Here is a 17522-nt window from a genome sequence, read left to right on the forward strand (position 1 = left end):
CCAAAGTGAGAAAAAGAGAGAGAGAGAGAGAGGTATATACACACATATATATATGTATATGTATATGTGTGTGTGTATATATACACATACACACACAGCCGCGTTACGAGAGACGAACTCTGCGATGCCTTCTCGCGAGTTCTTCTTCGTTTACACCGGTCACTCTTTTCTCTCTTGCCGGCCTATCAAACTGGTTTGGCCTCTCCGTCTATCTCTCTCTCTTCTCTCGCAACTTGTGGATCAGCGAGCACCTGGATCGGTGCTGTCTCGATCTTGCTCTTGACTCGACTCCGCATACACGAATCCGATTCACGAGGCACCATTCCTTCTCCTGTAGGCGCCTCCCTACCTTTTCCTTCCTTTCTACGCTTCTCTCTCTCTCTCTCTCTCTCTCTCTCTCTCTCTCTTTCTCTCTCATCCGCCACGACACTGTAAATATACAAAAGGCTTGACTAAAGTGTAGAGCAATTCTCTTCGGTAGACCATAGCAGGTTCCTCGCTTTTCACGCTGATTGGGACTCTAGCACCAGCTCGAGGCAAGGTGGTGGCAATGACCGTTCTCCTCCATTCTTCCTCTCCCTTCTACTTCACCTTCTCTCTTTAACCTTCTCTCTCTCTCTCTTTCGCTCTCTCTCTCTCTTTCTACCGTTTCACCATACTCCTTCCAACTACTTCGACGTTCTTTCTTCCACTTCTTTGAGCTCTCCTTTCCTCTTTTACCTTTCCTCCCCGCTTTCTCTCTCTCTCTATCCTTCTTAACGCGATATCGTTGTCGCTACAAGTCGCCATAACGTATGCTCCTTTCCTATCTTTCCTTTTTTTCGATATCTTTTTTTTCTTTTTATTTAACATTTTCCTATATACATGATCGATCAACATTATTTACCCAGCAAAGTCATCTATGCATCTGATTTAATCCTCATGAAGAAGATGTACATATCAAATATTTGTGACTTCCACCTGACACGGTCGTATTTACTTGCGGCTTACCCTAGGAAGGTAAATTTCTTTACATAGGAGAACCTGTATGACAGCATATACGATCCATTCATAAGTCTATCAAACAAATATGTATACCTACGTGCAATCTTAAGTTAAAAATTTCTCGCTCTTCTTCCGTAGATCGGCCCAATGAAATGATTTTGACAGAATGTGTATATCTACATTATGAATAGATTAACTTCTTAGAAACAATCTAATGATATGTCTATATCTAATCATAAGTATTTAAAACTAGAAACAGAAGGTTGCTAATCGTTATATCAATGAATACTTATCTCTCGGGAATGTTAACGTTATAGTTGTAAAACAGAAAAAATTACGTAGCATAGCTATAAAATCAGCGACGTAACGCTATAAATCAGCATGGTGATAAGAACTGATGCTAGGGGGAGGTAAAATAAAAGAATCGCTGAAAAGCTCAAAAGGATATATCGAGAAGGCTTAACGGAACCCCTGTGAGAGCTCTTATCACACAGTGCCGCTCAAATCGAGTAGAATCGGTAGTTAAATATAAAGAATCGCTAACTAACCCCGTTACGTCGAACTTAACAATATTTCCTCCATCTTCCTACGTCTTTCCCTTCGTTTACACAGACCATAGGACATTTATAAAGAAAGATGTGATCATTTGAGAGACACTGCGTTTTATCAGTCTGTCGGATCGCTTAAATACGAACATATGGCTGCCAAATATAACGAAGTTATATTCGATCGATACGAATTAGTCTGATATTTAGGTATCTCCGATGACGTTTTTTATTGATATAAAAATTAATAAAATACATACCTACGTATACAAATGTTACCATGCAATGCTGAAACATATTGCAACATCATAATAATAACGCATTACATATTGATACGAAAGTAGCAGATAGAAAAAAAAATTTTCCACGGGAATGAAATAAGGTATAAACGACTTTAAATAATTAAGTATAAATTTTCTCCTGAAAAAGAGTGAAAAGAATCAAACGGTTAAATGTAACAATAAGAAAAAATGAAGAAGAAAAAATAAAATGTAGGTTATGCTTGGCTCGTTGCTATTCTCGCAAAATTAATAATTATGCGTAATATTCTTTGCAATTATTAACGGACAGCAGGTTGTTTTAATAAGCGATAAAGAAATAAAGGAAAGAATCAAAAAAGTAATCAATCTTTCGTACACATACGAGAGCACGTTAATCCCTTAAACTCATAATGCCGAAATCGATAAAGATGGAAGAGTCTCAGCGGGAGATCTCACATTATTAATAACATTCTTTCTATCGACAGCTCTTTCTCCGTTGATCATGACATCGAAAATCTTATATTTAACGTTTTTATCGAGGTGTCCATCAGGATCCTCTGGGAGCCCACGCGTAAAGGATTAGAGCTTCTACCTACCACCGAAGCTTCTATCTTCGGTTCGCCTGCAACTTTGCCGTCTCGTTATCGCTATTCAAAAGTTTAGCCGCCTAAGCCGGGAAAGTTCGCTCTTTTAACGATCATATAAGATCGACGATTTAAATCGCGATGCCTTTATTTCAAACTTCAAGACGTTGGTTATTCTCCTTGACCTACGTTGATACGACGACTGAACATTTCACCATAACAGGTCAAAGAGGAAAAAGATGAATTAATTTGTCGCAAAAGTTTTACCTTCAGAATGAATGAACTTTAGATTTTCCAAACATTTGCAGATTTTTTTTCTCTCTTTCTTTCTAGCTAAGTTTCAAGTCTTCGATCGTTACCATCGTTGTTTTTTCATTTTATAGAAGAAAATTATTAATGGATCGTTCATTTGCTTTAACAGGTTTTTTAATATCCTTATATCTACGCTTCACATAGTTTTCTATAGAAAACATTTCGCGAAAAGATTGTCGTTGTTAAATACGACGAAAATATATGCAATGATAATCGTTAACGTCGAGATACGTAAAATGTCACTTTCCTATAAATGTGAAAGTACGTACATTCATTTAGGATCGCTAAGAGGGGATGTAAAAGAGATCGAGGAAGAAAGAGATCCATGCAAGGACGACGAACGGCGAAAAGGGGGTGCTCTGTTAGTTGGTGGGGCTGGAGTTCGAGGATTGGCTGCGCGAAAGCGACCTGCAGCCGAGGGGATGCGTCGGAAGGGTGCGTTCACAAGTATATATACTCCTGCCGGCGGCATTAGCGGGCGATCCGAACTTCGGAAAGGTTTAACCGTTCTAAGGAATCTTTTAAGTGCGAAGAAGGGAAAATACGGATAAAGGAAAATATACACGTATGGTAGATAGTTCTCAAAAAAAAAAAACGAGAAAGTGTTTTTTCCAATTTAATCGAGCAAAAAGTTCAAGTCCGAAAATCGTTTTAAGACGGTTTCAAAATCAGCTTCGAGCTCGTTTGATAGTTTGAAATCGATTCGTCGATCGAGTGAGTGAGTATCGAAATCGTTGATAATTGTGTGACAACGGATATATTTTCTTTTCTTTTTTTTTCTTTTCTTTTTCTTTTTTTTTTTCTTTCTCCATCAACTTGTGCAACGAGAAGGAAAGTGTTCGTTCCTTGTGTAATAACTCACAAACTGGACGGATATGTGTGTTATCTGCCAATGTTTCTTCTCTTAAACGGTACCGTGGTATAACTCGAACAAATGTGATTTGTTTCTCGATCTTTATTGTTTTACATATTTTTTATCTTATCGGGCATATATAAATATGTAGATATTTAAAGAGACTTATCGAAATTTATTCATCTCTACGTAGTAATCATTTCGTCGTTCTTTTCTTTAAATTCATTAGTGAAACTAATAAACTTTTTCATCGAGTGTTAATTAGTAGTTATTTATCGTTACAATTAGTACATTTTAATTAATAGGAAAACTCGTAGTACAATCTTGTTGTTCTCCAGAAGAAACTTTCTAACGAGTTAATTGAACGAAAGAGAACTTGTCACTGTCAAAGTCAGTTCAATCTCTTGCGATTAGCAAATAATCGTATATATAAAAAACGAAAAAGAGAATAAAAAAGCAAATAAACAGAGAGACAGAGAGAGAAATGAGAGAGAGAGAGAGAGAGAGAGAGAGAGAGAGAGAATAAATAAAAATCGCTATTACATATTCAATGAAATTTCAACGACGTCACCTTGTCATTTCACATCTCACCGATATACATATATACGAGTTTTCGGTATTATTTTTTTTAACCAAGTGTTCCAACCTACGTTCTGACAGACCGAATCGTTGAAATTGTTGAAATTGTTTAACGTGACTGACGTGTTAAGCGTTGGAAAAAAATCATTTTCGTTTGTAATTTGAAGAAAAATACCACGCGTTGGAGCTTATCGATTTTTAACTCGGATTTCGTTATCTCCGTTCCATTTAATTAAATGGTCGATAGTCACATCAATGGATGGAAATGTTCATGGGAGAATAAATCTGTCGAACGAATTTACGTTGATGAAATAAAAAAAGGTTCGAATGAATCACCTCGCGATCGATCTACGATTTGACGTTATAAATGTCACCGTACGGAGAAGATATAATGAAAGTTTCGCTCGCACGATTTTCTTCCCACTATCGTAAATTACGTTATGAATATTACGAAGAAATCAGTGTAATATAACGTTCTTTCTTTTCTTTTATATGGCTTCACCGTAATACTATTGTTCACAAAATAGAAGTTTTTAATACTGAAATTTTCGTGTAACAACGTGTATTCTTTTAATCTCGCAACCGCTATATAAGTTCTTACAATTTCATGAGAAACGATCGATCTATGAACTGGACGTGCGATGGCTAACCACCAACGTGCAATATTGTCCCGTTAAGAGGTTGTAAAAATGCTATAATTAATTCGCTCTGTCGCTTGATCCGTATTATACGAGTTTTTATCTCCACGTCGAACCTTTCTTTATAATCGTTCTATCTTTAAGTCTTTCTCTCTATATATAGTTTCTAATAATAAACTTCTTATTTCATCACGCAAGACAAAAAAAAAAGATCTTAGCTTAAATTGAAATTTTTTCGTTTGCTTCGAATAAATATCTTCAGATCTTGTAAAATAAATGAAGCGAAAAAAATGTATAAAATCAAATGAAAGTTCTTTTGTTATCGAAACATTTAGCATTTATTTATTTCATATGAGGAATCAGGCAACTTTTTTCAACTTTCTTTATTTGATTTTTTATTTGATCCAGTTTTGCCGATATCGAGAACGAGGACTTACTATTATCGACAAAGTTACTTGTTGGACTAGCCAAACGTGGTAGAAGCAACAGGTAACTTTGGAGTCGAGTTTCCATCCACATGGCTCTTACATTGCATAGTATTATATTGTATTTCACTAGGTTTTCCAGTCTATTGATTTAAAGCAATCGATTCATGCAATTTCTCATCGAACAATCCTCCATTCATTCGCGTGAAAAGATTTTATCGTAATAAATAGGTCACACGATTCGTATATTTTTCTTATATATTTCAATGTCCAATGCAATATAAAATAGACGACATGTAAATATAATGAATAATGAACTTACAGGTTTTCAAAATAACAGATTGATTTTTCGCTTACGTTCATTATAAAAATCGAAGATGAAATCCTTCACCCTTGTGATGCTTGTTACTATTTTTGGTATCACTATCATCCAATGCGAACCCGAACCGATGGCTAGACCAACCAGACCAAAAGTTTTTACAAGTCCGGAAGAATTACAAGAATATTTGAAAGATGTCAAAGGTTACTATTGGTTAAATGGAAAGGCCAGGTAATATAAGTTGATTAATATTTTCCAATCGATCAATTTTGTGTTGTCATGAGACACGTTAAATAAAAATGAACAAGTTTTCTTACGTCTACATATTTTAACACAGGTACGGAAAAAGAGCCGGAGGTAACGCATTTCCCGCATATTATTTAGGATATCCGTGGAATACTTTGAGATTTATACTTGATACTCACCGCCATTTTCAACAACAGAAAGAGGATAAGAACAAACCGATAAAGGGACAAATAATTTTTCGTAATAACTTTCGTAATTTTCAAGATACTGATTCAAAAAAACAAATATTTCGAAATAATCAGCCAGAAAATTTAAGTGACATGATTGATAAGTATTACGACGACGTAGAGTAAATACGATGGTATCGATTTTCAATGTTGGAAACATTACAACAATTCAAAGTTCAACTATTTCTTTTAAAGTGTCGTGTATTCATGACTTGTCAAAGTAATAATGGTTTTATAAAAATAATGACTGGTAAAATTAGTACATTTTTACACTTCGCTTAGATGTATCTGCTGTTTCTATAATAGAGAACATAACTATTTCTTTTTATGATTCTATAACATCTTCCAATATCATCGTAATTTATCACGAGATAAAACTCATTTATGGCAACACGGCACTTTGGAGTTTAAAAATTAAATGGGAACAATTTATTTTACATTCGAATTATCAACGTGTATCTACGAGTTTCGATTATTAGTAGACATAATTGATTCATAAATGTCATAAAGAAGCTGTCTGAAGAGGTATTAAAAAAATAAAAAGAAAAGAAAAGGAACGATCCTGGATTACGTAGCTTGTATTATTGACGTGCACTCTTCAAAAGACCTTAAAAGTTATGTGTTTTTGGGTAGAAAGTTCAAATAGGTAATTCATTGCTACAAATATTATACGAAAATATATGACTAATGAGAAAAGTTAAAGAAACCTTTATTTAATCAATACAATAAGATTTAAGATAAACAGTAAGTTCCTTCAAGTTATAATAAATGAATATTTACAAGCATCATTTACGAAAGCTCAATATCTCATTTGCACTATTTTAATTGATAATAATCACAAATAATTCAGAAAGTAAATAATAAAAATAAAATATTTAGTTTAATAAAAGCAATATAATGTGATTATAAATTCAATTAATATATTATATATTTATATCTTCGTTACAACAGGTACTTCATATATTGCTACAGAGACCGATAGATACAAATGTTAAATATTAAGACAACATGTAATCTTTCCAAATATTTAAGAATATTGATCGATCTTTAAAAGTAGGACCTATGATACTTGATGCGATAGTTTAAGTTACATTTTAATATTTATCTTCCTCGCCGCCTTCCTAGTTTGTACATTTAGCATGTACTGGTCGATCGCAAACTTCCAAAACTGGATTGAAATGTAAACCTGCTGGACATTGCTGAAGTACTTTGTTACCTTCGACGCATTTGTAAAATAGCGTACAATCTGTTTCGTGACGCAAATGTACTGCATCACCAGTATCATGCGATGGGCAACGATCTGGGATATTGCCAGGACTCGATGAAGTTGGGATTCCTGTCGATGATTGCGGTGGTGCACTAGTTGATCCCCTAGTTACTGGTAATTCTTGATTTTCGTCTCCATTATCGCCTGGTTTGCTTTTGCAATTAGCTTGTTCCGGCAAATCGCAAACTTGCAAAACTGGATTGAAATGTAAGTGTGGTGGGCACTGAAGGACTACTTTTTGACCCTCGTGGCACTTGTAGAACAACGAACAGTTTGTCTCGTGAGGCAAATGTACTACATTACCATTATCGTCTGATGGGCAATGATCTGGGATGTTGCCAGGAGTCGATGAAGTTGGGATTCCTGTCGATGATTGAGGTGGTGCACTAGTTGATCCCCTAGTTACTGGTAATTCTTGACTTTCGTCTCCATTATCGCCTGGTTTGCTTTTGCAATTAGCTTGTTCCGGCAAATCGCAAACTTGCAAAACTGGATTGAAATGTAAGTGTGGTGGGCACTGAAGGACAACTTTTTGACCCTCGTGGCACTTGTAGAACAACGAACAGTTCGTCTCGTGAGGCAAATGTACTACATTACCATTATCGTCTGATGGGCAATGATCTGGGATGTTGCCAGGAGTCGATGAAGTTGGGATTCCTGTCGATGATTGAGGTGGTGCACTAGTTGATCCCCTAGTTACTGGTAATTCTTGATTTTCGTCTCCATTATCGCCTGGTTTGCTTTTGCAATTAGCTTGTTCCGGCAAATCGCAAACTTGCAAAACTGGATTGAAATGTAAGTGTGGTGGGCACTGAAGGACAACTTTTTGACCCTCGTGGCACTTGTAGAACAACGAACAGTTCGTCTCGTGAGGCAAATGTACTACATTACCATTATCGTCTGATGGGCAATGATCTGGGATGTTGCCAGGACTCGATGAAGTTGGAATTCCTGTCGATGATTGCGGTGGTGCACTAGTTGATCCCCTAGTTACTGGTAATTCTTGATTTTCGTCTCCATTATCGCCTGGTTTGCTTTTGCAATTAGCTTGTTCCGGCAAATCGCAAACTTGCAAAAATCGATTGAAATGTAAGTGTGGTGGGCACTGAAGGACTACTTTTTGACCCTCGTGGCACTTGTAGAACAACGAACAGTTCGTCTCGTGAGGCAAATGTACTACATTACCATTATCGTCTGATGGGCAATGATCTGGGATGTTGCCAGGAGTCGATGAAGTTGGAATTCCTGTCGATGATTGAGGTGGTGCACTAGTTGATCCCCTAGTTACTGGTAATTCTTGATTTTCGTCTCCATTATCGCCTGGTTTGCTTCTGCAATTAGCTTGTTCCGGCAAATCGCAAACTTGCAAAGCTGGATTGAAATGTAAACCTGCTGGACATTGCTGAAGTACTTTGTTGCCTTCGACGCATTTGTAAAATAGCGTACAATCTGTTTCGTGACGCAAATGTACTACATCACCAGTATCATGCGATGGGCAACGATCTGGGATATTACCAGGAGTCGATGATTCAGAAATCGCAGTATTTAGTCCTTCAATTTCTGATAAATCTTGATTTCCGTCTATTTCATTGTCTAGTTTGCTGGTACAATTAGCATGTTCCGGTAGATCGCAGATTTGCAAATTCGCATTGAAATGTAAACCTCCTGGACACTGTTGAATTACTTTTTCACCTTCGACGCACTTGTAAAATAGCGTACAATCTGTTTCGTGAGGCAAATGTACTACATCACCAGTGTCATGTGATGGGCAATGATCTGGGATACTGCCAGGAGTCGATGATTCAGAAATCGCAGTATTTAGTCCTTCAATTTCTGATAAATCTTGATTTCCGTCTATTTCATTGTCTAGTTTGCTGGTACAATTAGCATGTTCCGGTAGATCGCAGATTTGCAAATTCGCATTGAAATGTAAACCTCCTGGACACTGTTGAATTACTTTTTCACCTTCGACGCACTTGTAAAATAGCGTACAATCTGTTTCGTGAGGCAAATGTACTACATCACCAGTGTCATGCGATGGGCAACGATCTGGGATATTACCAGGAGTCGATGATTCAGAAATCGCAGTATTTAGTCCTTCAATTTCTGATAAATCTTGATTTCCGTCTATTTCATTGTCTAGTTTGCTGGTACAATTAGCATGTTCCGGTAGATCGCAGATTTGCAAATTCGCATTGAAATGTAAACCTCCTGGACACTGTTGAATTACTTTTTCACCTTCGACGCACTTGTAAAATAGCGTACAATCTGTTTCGTGAGGCAAATGTACTACATCACCAGTGTCATGTGATGGGCAATGATCTGGGATACTGCCAGGAGTCGATGATTCAGAAATCGCAGTATTTAGTCCTTCAATTTCTGATAAATCTTGATTTCCGTCTATTTCATTGTCTAGTTTGCTGGTACAATTAGCATGTTCCGGTAGATCGCAGATTTGCAAATTCGCATTGAAATGTAAACCTCCTGGACACTGTTGAATTACTTTTTCACCTTCGACGCACTTGTAAAATAGCGTACAATCTGTTTCGTGAGGCAAATGTACTACATCACCAGTGTCATGTGATGGGCAATGATCTGGGATACTGCCAGGAGTCGATGATTCAGAAATCGCAGTATTTAGTCCTTCAATTTCTGATAAATCTTGATTTTCGTCTATTTCATTGTCTAGTTTGCTGGTACAATTAGCATGTTCCGGTAGATCGCAGATTTGCAAATTCGCATTGAAATGTAAACCTCCTGGACACTGTTGAATTACTTTTTCACCTTCGACGCACTTGTAAAATAGCGTACAATCTGTTTCGTGAGGCAAATGTACTACATCACCAGTGTCATGTGATGGGCAATGATCTGGGATACTGCCAGGAGTCGATGATTCAGAAATCGCAGTATTTAGTCCTTCAATTTCTGATAAATCTTGATTTCCGTCTATTTCATTGTCTAGTTTGCTGGTACATTTAGCATGTTCCGGTAGATCGCAGATTTGCAAATTCGCATTGAAATGTAAACCTCCTGGACACTGTTGAATTACTTTTTCACCTTCGACGCACTTGTAAAAAAGCGTACAATCTGTTTCGTGAGGCAAATGTACTACATCACCAGTATCATGCGATGGGCAACGATCTGGGATACTGCCAGGAGTCGATGATTCAGAAATCGCAGTATTTAGTCCTTCAATTTCTGATAAATCTTGATTTCCGTTTACTTTATTTTCTGGTTTACTGGTGCATTTTGATTGTTCCGGTGTGAGGCATATTTGCATCACTGGATTGAATTCTAAACCTGGTGGACATTTCTGAAGTATTTTTTTACCTTTGTTGCATTTGTAGAAAAGCGAACAATTTGTTTCGTGAGGCAAATGTACAAGTTTCCCATAATCATCTGGAGGACAATGATCTGGGACACCCGGAATATTCGGTGATATATATACTGGTCTAGACGATTTAAAAGCCGTTCTAAACGATTGCTTAATATCTGATAAATGTTGATTTCCGTCGACTTTATTTTCTGGTTTACTGGTGCATTTTGATTGTTCCGGTGTGAGGCATATTTGCATCACTGGATTGAATTCTAAACCTGGTGGACATTTCTGAAGTATTTTTTTACCTTTGTTGCATTTGTAGAAAAGCGAACAATTTGTTTCGTGAGGCAAATGTACAAGTTTCCCATAATCATCTGGAGGACAATGATCTGGGACACCCGGAATATTCGGTGATATATATACTGGTCTAGACGATTTAAAAGCCGTTCTAAACGATTGCTTAATATTTGATAAATGTTGATTTCCGTCGACTTTATTTTCTGGTTTACTGGTGCATCTTGATTGTTCCGGTGTGAGGCATATTTGCATCACTGGATTGAAATGTAAACCTGGTGGACATTTCTGAAGTATTTTTTCACCTTTGTTGCATTTGTAAAAAAGCGAACAATTTGTTTCGTGAGGCAAATGTACAAGTTTCCCATAATCATCTGGAGGGCAATGATCTGGGACACCCGGAATATTCGGTGATATATATATTGGTCTAGATGATTGAGGAACTTTTTCCGATAAAAGGTTATCTGTTATAGATACCTCAGGTATATTTTCTTCATTTGTAGCTTTGCTGTTCGTATTCTCTGGCTCTACGCATACCTATAAATCAAGAAGTTGGTAAAGATTAAAACCTATTTTTTTATTTCTTTCTAGAACATGTGGAGATGTATATTTAATGAAATGGTATGTAATAGTCTTAACTATTCAATGAACAATCTTGATAATTACGAATTATATTTTACATTATATTTTCAACAAATAGTCATTATATTCTAGTATTCCAAACGATTGATATAAACCTCGATTTGTATTTCAGAATAAAACTATTAACAAAAATTGGACAATATCGTGGATAATGGATAAAATATAGTTCTATTTTATGATTATAAAATATTGTTAACGAACATTTCATTTAATGAAGCATTTTAAATTGCCTGTTTTGTTAAACATATAGACAAATATTATTTGGGATTATAGTTATACTGACTGTAACAAAAGCAATGCACTCTAATAAAATAAGTCTGGCAAAATCGTAAGATTTTGATTCGAGCCGATATTGATAAATAGCTATTGCAAATAATTATTTTGGACTAAATACAAAACAATTAATAATGTGTTAGTAATAACCATGACGTTTCTATAACTTGGTAAAGATAAATCTATAGCGTAACAAGCTGATGAAAACAATTGCAATAGAAATGATTACAATGAATGGATCAAAACCAATCAGATGTTGTTATCTGTTTATTTTTTCTTCTTTTCTTTGAAGAGAAGTATCGTATAGCAAATAAAAAATGCGAACTTCTAATACAAACCTTTTAAAAGACAAGTAAATTTACTTGCAATAATAATATCAATTTCAGATACTTTTCTAGTTCTGATTCTTTCTAAATGTAATAAAAATGGAGTAATTAACAAAAAGAATGATAATGAAAAATGTCACGTTGAAAGATGTATGATATATAATATGCTATCGAGAATCGTTTAATTATTAAACCTTGTAACTTAAGAAGCCGTGCAAATTTTCATGTTTTGACTCCAGATGGATGTTCCTGACCTGCTGGACACGATCTAATGCAATCTGTATGAGTACAAATATTGCGTTTTCGATCCCAATTTAATCCTTTTGGACAAACTTGCAAAATCCATTGGTCATATATGCATACATGGTACAAAGAACATTCACATTCATGATGCTTGGTAGAACCTTGAACGCACGTGCTTTCTGATCGTAGGATAAGACAATTTGCTTTTTCTGGATCAGTGCAAAGATTGTGTTTTCGATTCCAGTGTAATCCAGGTATACATGTCTTCGTAACGTAATTATTATTTTCGCACTTGAAATACTTATCGCATTCCTTTTCGTGGGGTTTGTAAAAACCTTCTGGACACGGGTTAATAGGTGACGTAGGACAACGTGCATCTGTTGGATCAGTGCAAAGATTGCGTTTTCGATTCCAATGTAATCCAGATACACATGTCTTCGTAACGTAATTATTATTTTCGCACTTGAAATACTTATCGCATTCCTTTTCGTGGGGTTTGTAAAAACCTTCTGGACACGGGTTAATAGGTGACGTAGGACAACGTGCATCTGTTGGATCAGTGCAAAGATTGCGTTTTCGATTCCAATGTAATCCAGGTACACATGTCTTTGTAACGTAATTATTATTTTCGCACTTGAAATACTTATCGCATTCCTTTTCGTGGGGTTTGTAAAAACCTTCTGGACACGGGTTAATAGGCGACGTAGGACAACGTGCATCTATTGGTTCAGTGCAAAGATTACGTTTTCGATTCCAATGTAATCCAGGTGTACATGTTTTCGAAACATAATTATTACTTATGCATTTGTAATAAATATTGCATTCCTTATCGTCGGATTTATAAGAACCTTCATTACAGCCAAAGGGGTGTTTCTTAGGACAGTTTGCACTAGCAGGATCTGTGCAAATATGATTAACGCGATCCCATTCTTTACCGACTTCACATTCCTGTAAGGTCAATCCACCATTTTTGCATTTATAGTACAATTGGCATTGGCACTCATGAGGATGGGTAGAACCCTCAATGCAAGGAGGGAGAGGGTAAGGGCACTTTGCTTCCGATGGCTTGTTGCAAGTATTGCGTTGTCGATCCCAATGTAATCCAGATGGACATGTTTTCAGAACGTAATCACCATTTTCGCACGTGTAATACTTATCGCAATCCTTTTCGTGAGGTTTGTACGGACCGTCTTTACAAGGAATTGGTCTACAACCTGCATCCTTAGGGTCTCTGCAAGCATTATTTCTTCGATCCCAGTGCAAACCGTTTGGACATTTCTGCAGGACGAAATCATTATTTATGCACTTATAGTATAGATTACATTCACATTGGTGAGGCTTGGTAGTACCCTCAATGCAAGGGGGGGGAGGGTAAGGGCACTTTGCTTCCGATGGCTTGTTGCAAATATTACGCTGTCGATCCCAATGTAATCCAGATGGACATGTTTTCGGAACGTAATTACCATTTTCGCACTTGTAATACTTATCGCAATCCTTTTCGTGAGGTTTGTACGGACCGTCCTTACAAACTGGTCTACAACCTGCATCCTTAGGGTCTCTGCAAGCATTATTTCTTCGATCCCAGTCCAAACCGTTTGGACATTTCTGCTGGACGTATTTATTATCTATGCACTTATAGTATAGGTTACATTCAGAAGGGTGAGGCTGGGTAGTACCCTCAATGCATATGACCCAGGAAGGGCACTTTGCTTCCGATGGCTTGTTGCAAATATTACGCTGTCGATCCCAATGTAATCCAGATGGACATGTTCTCGGAACGTAAATACCATTTTCGCACTTGTAATACTTATCGCAATCCTTTTCGTGAGGTTTGTACGGACCGTCCTTACAAACTGGTCTACAACCTGCATCCTTAGGGTCTCTGCATTTTTCGTTTACGCGATCCCAATCTTGACCAGCTGGACATTCCTTCCTGACGTAATCATTATTTATGCACCTATAGTATAGATTACAGTCACACGCATGAGGCTTGGTAGTACCCTCAATGCATATGCGCCAGTTAGGGCACTTTGCTTCCAATGGCTCGTTGCAAGTATTGCGTTGTCGATCCCAATGTAATCCAGATGGACATGTTTTCGGAACGTAATTACCATTTTCGCACTTGTAATACTTATCGCAATCCTTTTCGTGAGGTTTGTACGGACCGTCCTTACAAACTGGTCTACAACCTGCATCCTTAGGGTCTCTGCAAGCATTATTTCTTCGATCCCAGTCCAAACCGTTTGGACATTTCTGCAGGACGTAATCATTTTTTACACACTTATAGTATAGATTACATTCACATGGATGAGGCTTGTAAGGACCTTCTTTACAAAGGGGCTTTTCGCAGTTTGCTGTGTCTTTTGATGTGCAAGATTTGCTTTTTTCATTCCAATGCAATGAGTTTGGACATTCTTTCAAAACTAATAGTCCATTTTTGCACTGGTAATATAGTGTACATTGGCATTCATGTTTTACGTAATCTCCTTCTGTACATGTTATGTCAAATGGTAACATTATCGTTGTCGTCGAGATTCTTTGTTGCATGCATTTTATTGATTCAGGTCTATAACAAGTTTGCAGATCTTGGTTCCAACAGAAATCTTTCGAGCACTGTCTGAGTATGTAGCTATTATTGATATTCTCGTAATATAAATTACACGTGCACTGATGTTCTTTGTATTTAATTTGATTCGATGAGTTAGTTGATGATATCGAAGATGGTATGTTATGTGGCGTTGTTAGTTGCGATGGTGGTTGTTTTGTTAGTGGCACAGCTACAGACGTTGTTAGTTGTTTACTCGCGATAGGTTGCAATTTACAACCTGCTTCTAAAGGATAGTCACAAACCTGAAGTAGAGGATTAAAGTGTAGCCTATCGCCTCTACTGTTTCTGTATGGACACTCTTTTAAAATTTTTTCACCTAAAAAGCAAACGTAAAATTTGCTACAATCTGACTCGTGAGCTAGTAGAACCGTTTCTTCGAGAGAATCTTCACTTGGACATACTGTAGGTACTGCTTGCCTAGGGGCTGCTTCTAAATTTACTGCAGCTAGGATGATCGCAAATACTGCGACCCATCCAAAGCTTCCTAAAATTGATGGAAATCATTTAGATCATTGAAAATTTTGACGATTTTTGCGAATTTTTTTTTATACGCGTAATCAACGTTTCTATTTTTCATTCAACGACTATCCTTCTTCGTTGGTTTTTCTTTTATCGAACTATTTTGCAGTATCTATAGATATGTACATAATTATAAAGGAGAATTCTGATGAAATAAGTAAGTATGCATACATTTCCAATGTGGACATTTTAAACGAATCTAAAAATTAATTATTAATATTTTTCTAGCGGAAGCTTTTATTCAACGATGAGATGCTACTAATTAGTATCTTGATCGATAATACCTATAATAACAGATGGTACGTAATTTTTATATTCAATGAAATTCTATAGACCAATGTTGAAGGATATTGCAAAACGCGTAAAATATTCTATCGTCTGTAAAATCTTGTATGTTAATAGATAATTTAATTCGTTAATCGATAAACAATTAGGTCTATCGGTATTGATAATATCACTTAATTCGTATAAGAAATATTCATGAGAAAAATTTAACGATACGTTGGCTTACCTTCCATCGTGAACAAACTGTTCAATGAAACTTTTAACGATATATCTCCACCTCGTACTCAATAAATTGATAACTAATAATAGAGAGTAGAAAGGAACCTCTTTTATAGGCACATAAAACCTTATCATTCGATTAACTCATTCGTTATCATTGATATCTTTAAAAAATATTCTTTTGAAGCATGTAACAGACACATTCTTTATATCGTTCATTTCTCAGAACTAATGAGGGTACAAGTGTAACGTTGCATTTTCTCGCATACAACAAAACATTCTCGTATCTTTTAAAGAGTTTTCCTCATAGTGAAAACACTGATTTCTATTATCTTAACGGAATCTACCATTATCGTATCAATTTTCAAGCATTTTTTGATATTTTCAATCGAAGAAAACAACTAGCATTTTATAACGAAACATATACATATGTTGGAGAGATAGAAGAAAGCAATTAAAGAAATAATATTACAGAAATATCTCCTACGTAATCCAGAGAATTTTCTACAGAAATATTGATAACGATTGCATTGTATCATTCGCAATATTCCTTGCGGTATTAAACCCAATTTATTTGTTATCGTAATAGTAGTTTAAACCCTTTTTACATAATTCATCGTACTTTGATCTTCTAAATTATCAGTGATATAGAGATTTCTAAGTACATTATCAGTTAAAGTTATCAATGTACAGAATTGAAAGATGTACAAAATTTCTATTAATTTCTAAAATGATCGTAAACGAATTTCACGATATAATGGCATTACATAATTTTATGATATATTAAAAGATAATAGTCTAGACATATCTTATTTAATATTATAACTATAATAATTACTGAAATAAGAGCAATTAATTATATTCCCAAATAATATAACAAATACTACTTTGGAAGGTATCTTTCGTGCAGTATGTAGAAAAAATATTCTTTCGTTGCCAAGCATTATTTAGTAATTTCTGAAGTTTTTACGGCATTACTCATTTTCTAATTTTAAAAGCAATTAATGTGTGTGTGTGTGTGTGTGTGTGTGTGTGTGTGTGTGTGTGTGTGTGTGTAACTTTTTGCAACAGATGATAATCATATCGATCATTGGTAATATAATAAACTGTAAAACCAATATGACGTCGGTAATATATGTGTACATTCTTACCGAGCGATTTTAATCACGGTAGATGGCACGTTTTGATAGTGCCAATATTTAATAATGCAATGTCCTATAATCTTATTACAATATTAATATTTAATTTCACACAAATTATCTACTAACTACACTGTCACCAAACTAAGTGAAAAGTAGAATATTTCTAAAGTAAAAAGAGAAGTGGAAAAAGATAATTCTCCCAAGCTACATCGTCGATGGAATTTAGAAATAACATTTGACAATGTTTTCATTAAGAAATCTACAAATTCACCATTAAATCGCAATAATTAGATGCTTTTGTTAAGTGGTAAGTGATCGACAATTGCCGTCCTAAGGCATTGTTTTTTAGAATTATTCCATTATCGATCTTTAGAGCATTTGTTAAACCGATGCAACCATCGCATTTGATAGAT

At 35.8% G+C, this 17522-nt stretch overlaps 2 protein-coding genes across 5 annotated transcripts; one reads left to right on the top strand and one right to left on the bottom strand.

The window, feature by feature from the left end:
- Positions 1–3131: 3131 nt before the first annotated feature.
- On the top strand, positions 3132–7072 carry LOC127069763 (uncharacterized). 2 transcript variants are annotated; one of them, XM_051007201.1, is made up of 3 exons: positions 3132–3403; positions 5505–5730; positions 5837–7072. In XM_051007201.1, exons 2-3 carry the CDS (start codon positions 5558–5560, stop codon positions 6096–6098), a joined length of 435 nt encoding a protein of 144 aa, XP_050863158.1. In that variant the 5' UTR covers positions 3132–3403; positions 5505–5557; the 3' UTR covers positions 6099–7072. The 2 variants fall into 2 exon arrangements, with proteins under 2 accessions (XP_050863158.1, XP_050863159.1); XM_051007202.1 differs by lacking the exon at positions 3132–3403 and adding an exon at positions 3579–3596.
- Positions 6665–16133, bottom strand: LOC127069747 (uncharacterized). 3 transcript variants are annotated; one of them, XM_051007168.1, is made up of 5 exons: positions 15975–16133; positions 15187–15428; positions 11128–11389; positions 10267–10539; positions 6665–9174 (listed from the first exon to the last, which is right to left on the bottom strand). In XM_051007168.1, the coding sequence occupies exons 1-5, from the start codon at positions 15979–15981 to the stop codon at positions 7094–7096; spliced, it is 2865 nt and encodes a 954-aa protein (XP_050863125.1). In that variant the 5' UTR covers positions 15982–16133; the 3' UTR covers positions 6665–7093. The 3 variants fall into 3 exon arrangements, with proteins under 3 accessions (XP_050863125.1, XP_050863124.1, XP_050863123.1); XM_051007167.1 differs by having other exon boundaries at positions 10267–10833; XM_051007166.1 differs by having other exon boundaries at positions 10267–11389.
- Positions 16134–17522: the final 1389 nt, after the last annotated feature.

This window comes from Vespula vulgaris, chromosome 16, assembly GCF_905475345.1.
Source record: "Vespula vulgaris chromosome 16, iyVesVulg1.1, whole genome shotgun sequence".
Lineage (NCBI taxonomy): Eukaryota > Metazoa > Arthropoda > Insecta > Hymenoptera > Vespidae > Vespula > Vespula vulgaris.